The 12,189-nt window shown below is 40.4% G+C and overlaps 2 protein-coding genes across 2 annotated transcripts in view; both read left to right on the top strand.

Annotated features, from left to right (window-relative positions):
• The first annotated feature begins 577 nt into the window (after positions 1-577).
• Positions 578-12,189, top strand: part of PLS3 (plastin 3) — an 87,311-nt gene continuing 75,699 nt past the window's right edge. The window contains exon 1 of the mRNA XM_060002415.1: positions 578-695. The gene's annotated coding sequence lies outside the window, so the exon portion shown is untranslated. The remainder of the gene's footprint in view (positions 696-12,189) is intronic.
• Positions 1,929-8,912, top strand: LOC132418091 (heterogeneous nuclear ribonucleoprotein A3-like). The gene is made up of 2 exons (XM_060001988.1): positions 1,929-1,998; positions 7,343-8,912. The coding sequence occupies exons 1-2, from the start codon at positions 1,929-1,931 to the stop codon at positions 8,467-8,469; spliced, it is 1,197 nt and encodes a 398-aa protein (XP_059857971.1). The 3' UTR covers positions 8,470-8,912.

Genomic DNA, 12,189 nt, shown 5'->3' with positions numbered 1-12,189 from the left:
AGGTGATTTGGGTCAACAATTTACTTGGGCACGAAGCCAAAAACATGAGAGCCTCGTCCTGTCCATATATCTGCTCCCTAGACCTCGCTGGAAAGGGAAGATTGCTGAGGTTTTCCCTCTGCGTTGTTCCGCACGCAGGCTGATTGGAGCAGAAGAAACTAAGTACTAGTATTACTAGTCCCTTCCCATGCCGAGATTCTCTTTACGATTCTGTGTTGAAACTGTACTCTCCAGAGACTTAAATAGGGGCTTGGTGACGTTCAAACTCTCGCTCCAACATTCTCATCTCTTCGTTTATTCCATACGATTTTTTGGAACGTGGTCCCCGAGCCAGGCTCTGAGGACTTCTAATCTCTTCATAGCCAGGGAGGGGAAGTAACAAGAGCGGAGGACCAATCTCCGCTCCCAGCCGCAGAGTTAGTCCCCATCCCTCCAGGGCGCCCATCCCGGTGCCTATTCTCCCAACTCCCCACCCAGTTGATGTGACAGGCTCGTGGCCCAATCCCCTTCCTGGTTCCCAGCTGACTGCTAGCACCACCGGAGCCAATGGCGGCGGCCGAGGGGCGGAGGGGGCTGGCAGGAGGGGAGGGAGCGCTGGCTTTAGAACCACAGCCGCAAAAATTCCGAGCGGCAGAAGTTGTCTGAGTGCGTCGGTTGGAGGCTGTCTGGCCAGATCCGGTACTCTGCGACTTTATGTAAGTGCTCTGCAGGCGCGGGAGGGCACTAGGGGAGCGGGATCCCTGGGCGTGGGCATGAGTGGGTCCAGGAGAGAGCATCTCCGGGAACCTCGGCAGGAACGTGCCTGGCACGGGAGGCGGGGGACTGAGAGGGAGGCTGCAGAAATTTCTGTCCTAGACCTTGGGCGCCAAAGCGGTCGTTCGCATCAAGAACGGGTGGGAGTGATCGAGTGTTCCCCACGACCACCGCCCGCCGCAAACACGTTTTCTGCTTTTCACTGGAGAGATGGTGCTTTCTCACTAGTTGCTCTTAACTTGTTGCCAAACTTGGGCTGGAGTCCTTGACGCCAGCCCTTGCCCTTCTCCCCTTCCGTGGCGGCGGCCCCGAAGTGGAAACCAAGCGCCTAACTTCCCTCTGTCGTCCTTCTTCAGCTACTGCCACCCTCCTCCCCCCCTCCTCCGCCGGCTCCGGACTCAGGAAATCCCGGAGCCGGTCGCCGGCGACGCCTCCAGCCCCCGCTCGCCCTCCTCGGGTGACCTCACGGGCTCACCCCGGCCCCCGGGCTCCACGGGGTGCGGTGGCCCAGGGAAGGAACGAGGCTCCGGTTGCCTGCCTGCCGCCTGCTTCCCTTACCATTAGCGAGCGAATCGCTATCGCACCGCGTCTCCCTATGAGTAAGCACTTTTTTCCTTTCTGTAGCAGGACATCTCCGGGCCATTAGGGCAGTACCTTTCCGTTCTCCTCTCCTCAGATCCCGAGCCGCCCGTCTGCTCCCTTCTCAGCTCCTTTGGCTCTGCAGCCTCGAGCGCGTGGTCGGGGCAGCGGCCGCCCGGCACCTCCCGGGGCTCCTCTGGAGGCAGAGCCGAAGGGGCGGGGGGCGAGGGCAACATCCCCTCCTCCCACAGAGCTGCACTTGCCGGTGTTTACATTTCCCGACTCGCAGTACTTAGCGGTCTAATGAGAGGCCGGGGGACGCCGACCACCCCTGCCCGGGCTTCTCGCCAGTCCCAGAGTTGCCGCCGCCGCTGCTGCTACTTGCTCTAATGTGCTGGCGGCTCCGACGGCCAGGCTCCAGGGCAGAAGATCCCAACCTGGGAGGTGGAGTGGGCTTAATGCTTTCTGACGTTTCCTGTACGCGACGCAAATTCTTGCTCCACACCCTATCTGCACAACATGCCGGGTGGTACTCAAGGTTGAGTTTAGAACTAACTGGGTTGGAGAGCCTCGCCGTTTAGGATTAGATAGACGGGATGCTCGGGGTGCCCGACCTGTTACCAGGGATGGGGGGTGGGGAAGAGAGCCTGGCTGACTGCACAGTAGGTAGAAAACCTAGGTGAAATTAAAAACTACTGAGACGTAAGCGCACACTCCACTTTACAGGATGTCACAGTGTATTTGGGAGCTTAAACTTGATCCTGAAGATCCAATTTACAGTGAATTCCAACATAGTGGCCGAAGCCCCACATATGTCAATTGGCATCACGTGCCCCAAGTCTCTGATGCCCCTAGGGTAATGGTCACATGACTTCTTTTGACTTTAAAACTGGAATGTAATGGCTGAAGTTCATTTTCCCAAAACTACCGTGACAAAAAAGGGGAGGGGGCGGTGTGAACTAGCCTCTACTCAAGGGAGTTCTACTTGGATTTGGATGAGGGGAACAGAAAGGGAAATTGGATGCTCAGATTTTATCCAAAATAAAAAACGGAAGCTGTTTTTAAAATAAGTGCTTGAAATATGTTTGTGCTGGGATATATATCTCCCCTGTGGCCCTTCAATCTAGTTATGGCTTTTCTAAATTTTAAAAATATCTTACTAATTATTTTCTAGAAAAATCGTCCATTTATTCATGCCCTATTTCATTCCTAAATGATAGATTTGAAGCCATATCCCATAAGATAGTGTTTTTTAAAAAATTAGGCTTTGTCCATGTCCCTGGGTCTGGCCTATATTCCAGTTGAACTGTTCTCTATATTAGGCATCTGCTTGAAGGTGGTGGATAATCTCTTGGCTAAAATTAACCATCAGTTATTGTGGTTTGGAATTAATTGGATCAGAAATCAGGCAGGGAAACAGTGGACACTAAATTTAAGAAATCGAGCTAGTTGGGTTTTTACCTGTCAGTACTTTAGTAGAATAATGAGAGGCCACAGAAACAACTCCCATAATGACCAATACCCACCCAAGTGGCCCAAGTTAAGGTTGCTGTTGGAAAAACATGGCAGTTTTTGCTATTCAGATTATATATTGCAGAGTGTAGAAATGGGCAGAGGAATCTCTGAGGTTGAGAGTTTAAAAGCTTTACTTATTTACAAAAATGGATCCAGTTGATACGTATTCAGTCTGAAAACAACTAGGGCAGCTAAAAATGAAACTGGGAATATTTAAGAGATTTTGGCTTTGTATGCTTCAGCCAAAAATCCTTGTCTCCTTACTGCAGCAACCTCTGAATGACTTGAGCACTACATTTTCATGCTGTGAATGGGTTTCTGAGCCTAAAAACTAGAACAACTTTAAAGCACATAGTTCTGACCACAAGGCTAGCCTTGCGGCACAGATTAGCTGGAAGTGGACTCAAACTGCACCTGAGTTAATTGGAGTTAACTACACTGGGAGATAGACCCCCCCTAGTGGAAGAGAGGTGATAATATAATTTTAGATGGAACTCCTAACAAATATTTAACCTTAAAAAAAGAAGAGCACAACTATCCAACTAGGTTAAAGTGGTAGGGAGATAAGTTCTTTTTAAAATAGTATTAACTCATGTCAAAACAGGATCCTCTCTAGGCTCTCCAACCAGTCTTTCATTGTCTCGGTGTGTCCACTCATTTACAACTACTGACTTCATTTTTTAGTCATATGATCTAATGAACCCAGGCTTTCATTAAAATTAGAGGATTATGAGTCTAATTCTTAGTTTCTACAATTAGATCTAGAAAGTTATCAGACTCTTTACCTGGGGTGGGAGAGCCAAATAAATTATGCTCTGCCTTGATTTAACACAGACAATCAACACTGAGGTCCAAGGTCTCTAGTCTAGTCTGATGCCATCATTTAGAGTCAATTGCTAAAAATGTCTAGGCTCAATGCATTTTGGGTAGAAGGATTAATTATAACTAGTGAGTAATATTTGGGTTGAGATTAAGTCTCTTCTACCAATGGTTACAAGCACATTAGACTTGACTGTGACTGTTTATACTGGCAGAATGTCAATATCCCAGGGCACTATTAGGAACCCCATGAAATTTCGCTCCTAGGCAAACAGCCTGACTGTTACAGAAAAGAAGGGGGTAGTAACTTGGTAGTGGTGCCTGAGCACTAAGGAGATTCTGTATGGTGAAACTGATGACAAAAGGAAGAAAATTCACTTGCCATTTTTCCATATTCTGTTTTAAGCATTTCTACTTGCCTTTCCAAGAAATTTACTGACATAATATTCTTAGCACATAAGATAAATTCATGAATTTGCTATTGCTATAATCTAGGTGGAATGAATATGCCAAACTGTTTGTTTTTGCTGTTTAGTACAGATTCCAAAAGTAGCTGGTATAAAATTGAAAATGAACATCTATCAATACATGAAAACTTGGGTAACTGTTTTTGGAATCATTTTGTACTTGCTCATGCTCTTTTGGTGAAAAGTAATCCAGAGGGGGAAAGTTTAATCTGTGAAAATAATAAAACTCAGTTTAGAAGAAAACAGCTAGATCATGTTTTGAGTCTGTAATTATTCTAGAGAGTGACACACCATATGATGTATGTTCATTGTGTTGGAGGTTTCAAAAGTTTTTTGGATACATTATACTGTTGGAAGGTCTTTTAGATACCAGTGGTCACGGCTAGCTGTTTTTAGTGATGAGAGCTTTGGTTAAAATTATGGCCTAGAAATATAAAAAACTGTCTGATCATGAAATGTCAGTCTCAGGAGAAGATCTGATAATACTTGGGCCAATGGTAGTTATGGAGGTGAGACAGTTTCCAAAAATTCAATATGCTTAATAACATTGAATTTGCTCTATTCTTAGCACTTGAAAGATAAATATTGGTGAGTATAAACTGTTTTAGGGATGAAAAAGCATTGCTGTTAAATGAAAATTACAATGCTAAGGGGGACGTATGTTGGACTTGCTTCAGAAGAACTAGATTCTAGACATGGCTCTGCCACTGACTCATAGTTTGACCTTGAGAAAGTCACTTAAGATTATTATATTGATAATTAACATTGAGTACATACGTGTGCCAGACACCATGCATTTTCTCAATTATAAAATGAGGGCATGGCTCAAGGATTTTGGCTTGCTGGGATTTTTTTTTCTTTTATAAGATATATCTTTTATATAGATATAGTCTGGCTTATTTCAGTTATATTTATCAGTTGATTTTTTTCCCAATTTTAATGCAATTATATTGAACCAAGCTAAATACCTTGTAGGCAAATTGGTGACTCTCCGGTCACCAGTGGCTTATTCTGTGACTAATGTTATTTCTTTAAAATATAGAGGTACCATTTATATCATTCCTTATCAAGGATTTTTGGCACATTAAACTTACTGATTTTATATTATGACAAAGCTTAATTTCTCTTAACGGTCTAGAAATTTGTTTGATGATAAGGAGGTAGTGTTGTTTATTGGAAAAGGCATTGAGTGTGGACTCCAGGATCTTTTAGGCTACTACAGTTTGCACAGACAGGCCATCTTCAGTAAATCATGGAAGTTCTCTGTTTTGATATCTGGATTTTACTTTATTTGTAAGCCATCTGTTTTCAATCTGTGTATTTCACAGGCATGCTGAAAGGATAAATGAGCTATGTAAGTCTTGGTTCTTCAGCAGACAGGTGCTATATAAATTCAAAGTACTGTAGTAGTATATCATAGAAACACTAAAGCTTTAATAAGAGTTTACAGAAATGGTAGAATTCTCATCACTTAAGCCTTGCCACATTTTTACTTGTCTGTAAATGTTCTCCAGCCATCCACTTTTACAAGCTAAGAAGAAATAAAGCCAGACATAATGTAATGAAAAATAAGAGAAATGGTTGATAACAAGAGAATAAAAACCTATATGTGTAATACTTTCTTATAATTTTTTTCCCTCAAATATTGTGCCAAGTAGCCTGTAAAAGCCATTAATGTGGTGGTGTTTTTTTTTTTTAACCTTTCCCAAGTAACTACTGAGCAGTATTTTGGCGTTCATTGGTAATGGTTACAAAATACTTTGGCTTATCATACTTCATTCTTAGTTTTGTGATTGCCCGTAATAGGAGGTTTTGTGTAAAATTACGCATGAAAAATCAAATGTTTCTCCTTATAATTGCACTCTAAATTGCACATGCAGGTATGGAAAAGTGCATAATGGAGGAGATAAACTTATGTTTAAGTGGTGTGCCATCATTAACACAGAAAAGGTGAGAAGTTAATGCAGGTCTTCATTTGAAAAACAAACATGTTGGGCTAGATGGGGTCTTTGTTGCTGTGCGTGGACTTTCTCCAGTTGCTGCGAGCAGGGGTTACTCTTTGTTGCAGTGCAGGCTTCAGTAGTTGTGGCACGCAGGCTCAGTAGTGGTGGCTCACAGGCTGTAGAGTGCAGGCTCAGTAGTTGTGGCACACGGGCTCAGTTGCTCCGTGGCATGTGGGATCTTCCCGGACCAGGGCTCAAACCTGTGTCCCCTGCATTGGCAGGCGGATTCTTAACCACTGCGCCACCAGGGAAGCCCCTTAGGGGTTATTTTCAACCCCCACCCTCAAAACTATTAACTTGGAATTAATTTTCACTGTGTATTGTCATCTTGCCGATTACATGATAGTTCTTTAACTCTGTCATTCTTTGTGTTATTATGCATTTTTATTTTGTTAAAATTATGTTTGCTAACATTTGTTAAAATAGCACTTGTGAAGTGATAGCACTTCATGAAAATGGAATAAGCAGAAAGCCTTGAGTTAAAGGACTTTTGAAATAACCTGATATCCTATGGCTAGTTCTGAAGAGAAGTTTCTCTTTGTTAAAAGAAATCATTTTCTTTTATAAAATCTGACCTCTTATTTCTACCATCTCTGTTTTAAAAGATTAAATAGGAAATCATTTTTTTGTAATCTTGTAACCCATATATTGAAAATACAACTCTGATTCTCTTAAGCTGTTTTAAATTTATATGCATACAGAATACTTGTTTACATAAAAAGTATATATATAAAATTTTTACTTTCTATAAAATAGAATTTGAGAGGGCAGCATAATAGCTTTGAATATTCATATTATTGCGTTCTACATTATATGCTCTAATTACATAGTGTTGCTCTCAGATTGACATTCTGCTATTGACACTGAATAATACATTGTCCTTTATAGACGAATGTAATTTTTAAGCTTTTTTTCCTGTATTTCTTTACTTGCTTGCATATTCCCATTTTTGCCATTTCTTATTGTTGTTTTTGACATCTTGGTGCTTGTATATCAGGTGGGGGAGAATTACCATTTAAGATTGTTTTCTCAGAGGTGAAAATGATGAGACATGATTCCTAGGGTATATCCTATTGCTATTATAGTCAATAGGTATATTTAGTTAATCTGCTGGAAAAGTGTCTTAAGTAGTGTGTACTTAGGATATTTTTTAATCAGTTTACTTTGGATTAAAAAAATACAAGACCACTTTAAAAATATGAGAAGACTCCAGCCATCGCCGCCGCCGCCGCCGCCGCCGCCGCCGCCGCCGCCGCCGGGGGGAGGAGAGCCATGATTCAAAGGAACCAGAACAGTTGAGAAAACTGTTTCTTGGTGGTCTGAGCTTTGAACCTACAGATGATAGCTTAAGAGAACATTTTGAGAAATGGGGCACACTTACAGTTTGTGTGGTGATGAGAGACCCCCAAATAAAACGTTCCAGGGGCTTTGGTTTTGTGACTTACTCTTGTGTTGAAGAGGTGGATGCAGCAATGTGTGCTCGACCACACAAGGTTGATGGGAGTGTAGTGGAACCAAAGAGAGCTGTTTCTAGAGAGGATTCTGTAAAGCCTGGTGCCCATCTAACAGTGAAGAAAATTTTTGTTGGTGGTATTAAAGAAGATACAGAAGAATATAATTTGAGAGACTACTTTGAAAAGTATGGCAAGATTGAAACCATAGAGGTTATGGAAGACAGGCAGAGTGGAAAAAAGAGAGGATTTGCTTTTGTAACTTTTGATGATCATGATACAGTTGATAAAATTGTTGTTCAAAAATACCACACTCTTAATGGGCATAAGTGTAAAGTGAAAAAGGCCCTTTCTAAACAAGAAATGCAATCTGCTGGATCACAAAGAGGTCGTGGAGGTGTATCTGGCAACTTTATGGGTCGTGGAGGAAACTTTGGAGGTGGTGGAGGTAACTTGGGCCGTGGTGGAAACTTTGGTGGAAGAGGAGGCTATGGTGGGGGAGGTGGTGGCAGCAGAGGTAGTTATGGAGGAGGTGATGGTGGATATAATGGATTTGGAGGCAATGGTGGTAACTATGGCGGTGGTCCTGGTTACAGTAGTAGAGGAGGCTATGGTGGTGGTGGACCAGGATATGGAAACCAAGGTGGTGGATGTGGTGGCGGTGGTGGAGGATATGATGGTTACAATGAAGGAGGAAATTTTGGAGGTAACTATGGTGGTGGTGGGAGCTATAATGATTTTGGAAATTATAGTGGACAACAGCAATCAAATTATGGACCCATGAAGGGGGGCAGTTTTGGTGGAAGAAGCTCGGGAAGTCCCTATGGTGGTGGTTATGGATCTGGTGGTGGAAGTGGTGGATATGGTAGCAGAAGGTTCTAAAAACTCAGAAGAAAAGGGCTACAGTTCTTAGCAGGGGAGAGAGTGAGGAGTTGTCAGGAAAGCTGCAGGTTACTTTGAGACAGTCGTCCCAAATGCATTAGAGGAACCGTAAAAATCTGCCACAGAAGGAACGATGATCCATAGTCAGAAAAGTTACTGCAGCTTAAACAGGAAACCCTTCTTGTTCAGGACTGTCATAGCCACAGTTTGCAAAAAGTGCAGCTATTGATTAATGCAATGTAGTGTCAATTACATGTACATTCCTGAGGTCTTTTATCTGTTGTAGCTTTGTCTTTTTCTTTTTATTACATCAGGTATATTGCCCTGTAAATTGTGGTAGTGGTACCAGGAATAAAAAATTAAGGAACTTTTAACTTTTCAAAAAAAATATATGAGAAGAAAACAAAAGGGTTTATAAAGAAGAAAAATAAAAATTACTCATAATTGTACCACCTGTTCATATTTTTCATCTGTTTCCTGTGTAGAACATTAGATATTTTAAAAATTGGGATCATACTGTATATACTGTCTGTATCCAATTCTTTTAACTTGTATTATAAATATGTTTTCATGTAATCAGATATTTTTGAAAATATTTAAAATTACTGCATGATATTCTATATAATGGATATTTCATAATTTATTTCGCTAATTCCAGGTTGTTGGAAGTTTTTGTTCTTTCCATATCTTATAGATAATGCTTCAGCGAACACCCTGGGGCAAAAACCATTTCATGACTCTGATTATTTCTTTGAGATAAATATCTCTTTGAGATAAAGAGAAATTGCAAAGATTTTTGTTTTAAAGATGAATTCCTTTGACAATTTCTGAAATTTAAACATTGGTGTAAGCAAAAAGAGCCTTGATTTCAAACAGCGGCTCTCAAAAAAAAAAGCCATTCTTTATATAGTGTTTCGTATGGAGCTGGTTTAGGTAAAGTATATGTCTTGGAAATATTTTGGTTTCCTCTGATCTAGTTAGCAGGTGCAAAGGAGGATGAAGTAGAATCCTGTGGGGTGTACAATCATAGGAAGTTCTATTTTTTGAAACAGAACTGTTAATTGGGGAAGGGAGACAGGTTTGTATTTAATTAGCCTTTAGATTTCAGATTGCTGTAAAACTCAGTTCAAGTACAGAAAGCTTACTTGTGACCATAAACTTTCAGTATCATGAAGAGACTTTTAATCCTGAAGTTGGTTAAATGGCTGTATATATATAAAGATATATATTTGTATATTCTTTTTCAGCTTCTTTGCCATTATAGGTTATTACAAGATATTGAGTGTAGTTCCCTGTGCTATACAGTAGGTCCTTGTTGGTTATCTATTTTATATATAGAGTGTATATATGTTAATCCCAAGCTTCTAATTTAACCCCCCCTTCCCCTTTGGTAACCATAAGTTTGTTTTCTATATCTGTGGAGTTACCATATTAGCCAGCAATCCCACTCCTGGGCATATAGCCAGAAAAGACGAAAACCCTAATTTGAAAAGATACATGTACCCCAATGTTCATAGCAGCTCTATATACAATAGCCAAGGCATGGAAGCTACCTAAATGTCCATCGACAGATGAATGGATAAAGAAGATGTGGTACATATACACAAGGGAATATTACTCAGCCATAAAAAGGAATGAAATAATGCCATTTGCAGCAATATGGATGGACCTAGAGGTTATCATACTGAGTGAAGTAAGTCAAAGACAAATATCATATATCACTTATATGTGCAGTCTAAAAAAATGATACGAATGAATTTATTTACAAAACAGAAGTAGACTCACAGACATAGAAATGGCTGTGTTTGTTGATAGGCTTCTTTATCTCAGGCTGTCAGCCTCTTGAAGTACAGCCACTCCTCAGAGATACTTCAGTTGGTTCCAGACTATCGCAATAGAGTCACATCAATTTTTTTGGCTTCCCAGTGCATATAAAAGTTATGTTTACACTATACTGTAGTCTATTAAGTGTGTGATAGCATTACAGCTAAAAAAATGTACATAATTTTAAATACTTTATTGTTTAAAAAATGCCAATTTTCATCTGAGGCTTCAGTGTGTCCTAGTAACGTCGAAGATCACTGATCACCAATCGTTATAACAAATATAATGATAATGAAAAAGTTTCAAATGTGGTGAGAATTACCAGAATGTGACACAGACACAAAGTGAGAAAATGCTATTGGAGAATGGTGCCAATAGACTCACTTGATGCAGCGTTAGCACGAACCTTCAATTTGTAGAAAGTGCAATATCTGGAAAGTGCAATAAAATGATGTGTACCTATACGTTGACAATGCTCAATAAACTCAAAGTTTTATGTTTCATTCGGGTTGCTTAAATAACTAAACGGAGATCCAATAGTGGTAAAACTGGCGCCACCAGTTAATTTGTGCCTAGTTTCAGTATATGGTGAATCCCCAAATTACAACACTTGACTTAACAAATATTTTGTGTATTTAAATGGCTCATTGTACACTGCATATCTCTCCCTAAACTTATCCCATGCTGCTTCACAGACCCTTCCTGGATGTCTGTCTCCTTACCCCAGTTCACTGGTGGCACTAAGGACCATGTTGGTCCGGGCATCCCATGATGACCCGGAAGTGATGTGGAAAGTTTTGTCTGACTGGACAACTCGTTCTTACCACCTCCTTTTTTTGTTCTCAGAGGGATCATGTACATGCTATATTTCATAGTCAGAATGGATTTTAGCATAAAATATGGGTTCCCGTGGTTTTGCTATTTTATATCTCTGTGACATTGGGGAAGTTCCTTAATTCCTCTAAACCTCAATTTCACTATCTATAAAATGGGGATAATATCACTTGTTTTCAGTCTTGTCTTTAAAATTAAAGGAGAACATTTATAAAGAAACTGGTGTATATTAGGTGCTCAATCAGTGTTCCCATTTACAGGTCAATTAATGTTGCCTTAGGTGATCTTTATCAGGTCTCTGTAGCTACCTCTTCATTTTCCTCTAATTTAAACGTTTTTTTCCTTAAGCATCACCATTGAAGATAAATAAGATAGTTTATTTTTTCTGTTTTATTTAATGGTATTGTGAAAATATGACTTTCCAATGCTTTTCATTACAAATGTGGAGGATTTTAACAATGTTCCAGGTTGAAGAAGCCTTTTGGCTTATCTAAGAAACCCCTTTACCATTAATTTATCCTTTTATGAGGATATGCCATCCAACAGTCTAAATTCACCCTCAAAGGAAAATTGGAAACGTGACTCTTTTAATACATTACGGACACCATTATAAAGTCACTGCCACTAACAAATTTAGCTTAGAGCAGGGTGAAAGGTAATAGGTAATGTTGATGCCTGTTTTGGGGGGGAGGGAAAAAAAGCTTCAAGTTCTTCAGTGTTTCTACAATAGTAGAAATAGTATAAACATGAATGTTTAGAAGTTTACCTTTGAAAAAATAGGAGAAAAGAGAAAATAAGTTAGTGAAAACTTAAAATGCTGGGGAAGGCAGAGTTATAAATTAAATCAGTATCTTTCCAAGATGACATGTAGCCTTTAGACATGGGTGAATCCAAAACATTAATTTAAAATTTACGATGCCCATTATTTCCTCTAGTGGAAGTTTTCAAAAGCAAAAATCAGGAAATGATGAAGGACATTGACACATTCAACAAATATTTTGAGCAGTTTGTGGGTCTCCAGTTTAAAGCTGCAGTTGAATCAGTTTTGCAAGTGGTTATGAA

Source organism: Delphinus delphis, chromosome X (genome assembly GCF_949987515.2).
Source record: "Delphinus delphis chromosome X, mDelDel1.2, whole genome shotgun sequence".
NCBI lineage: Eukaryota > Metazoa > Chordata > Mammalia > Artiodactyla > Delphinidae > Delphinus > Delphinus delphis.
The sequence above is the reverse complement of the archived record's forward strand: the minus strand, read 5'-3'. Positions and strand labels throughout refer to the sequence as shown.

Coding starts and splice junctions, on each gene's coding strand:
- LOC132418091 (XM_060001988.1), top strand. CDS start 1,929: ATGCTCGGGGTGCCCGACCTGTTACCAGGGATGGGGGGTGGGGAAGAG. Junction 1,999..7,342: donor CCTGGCTGACTGCACAGTAG/GTAGAAAACCTA, acceptor AAATATGAGAAG/ACTCCAGCCATCGCCGCCGC.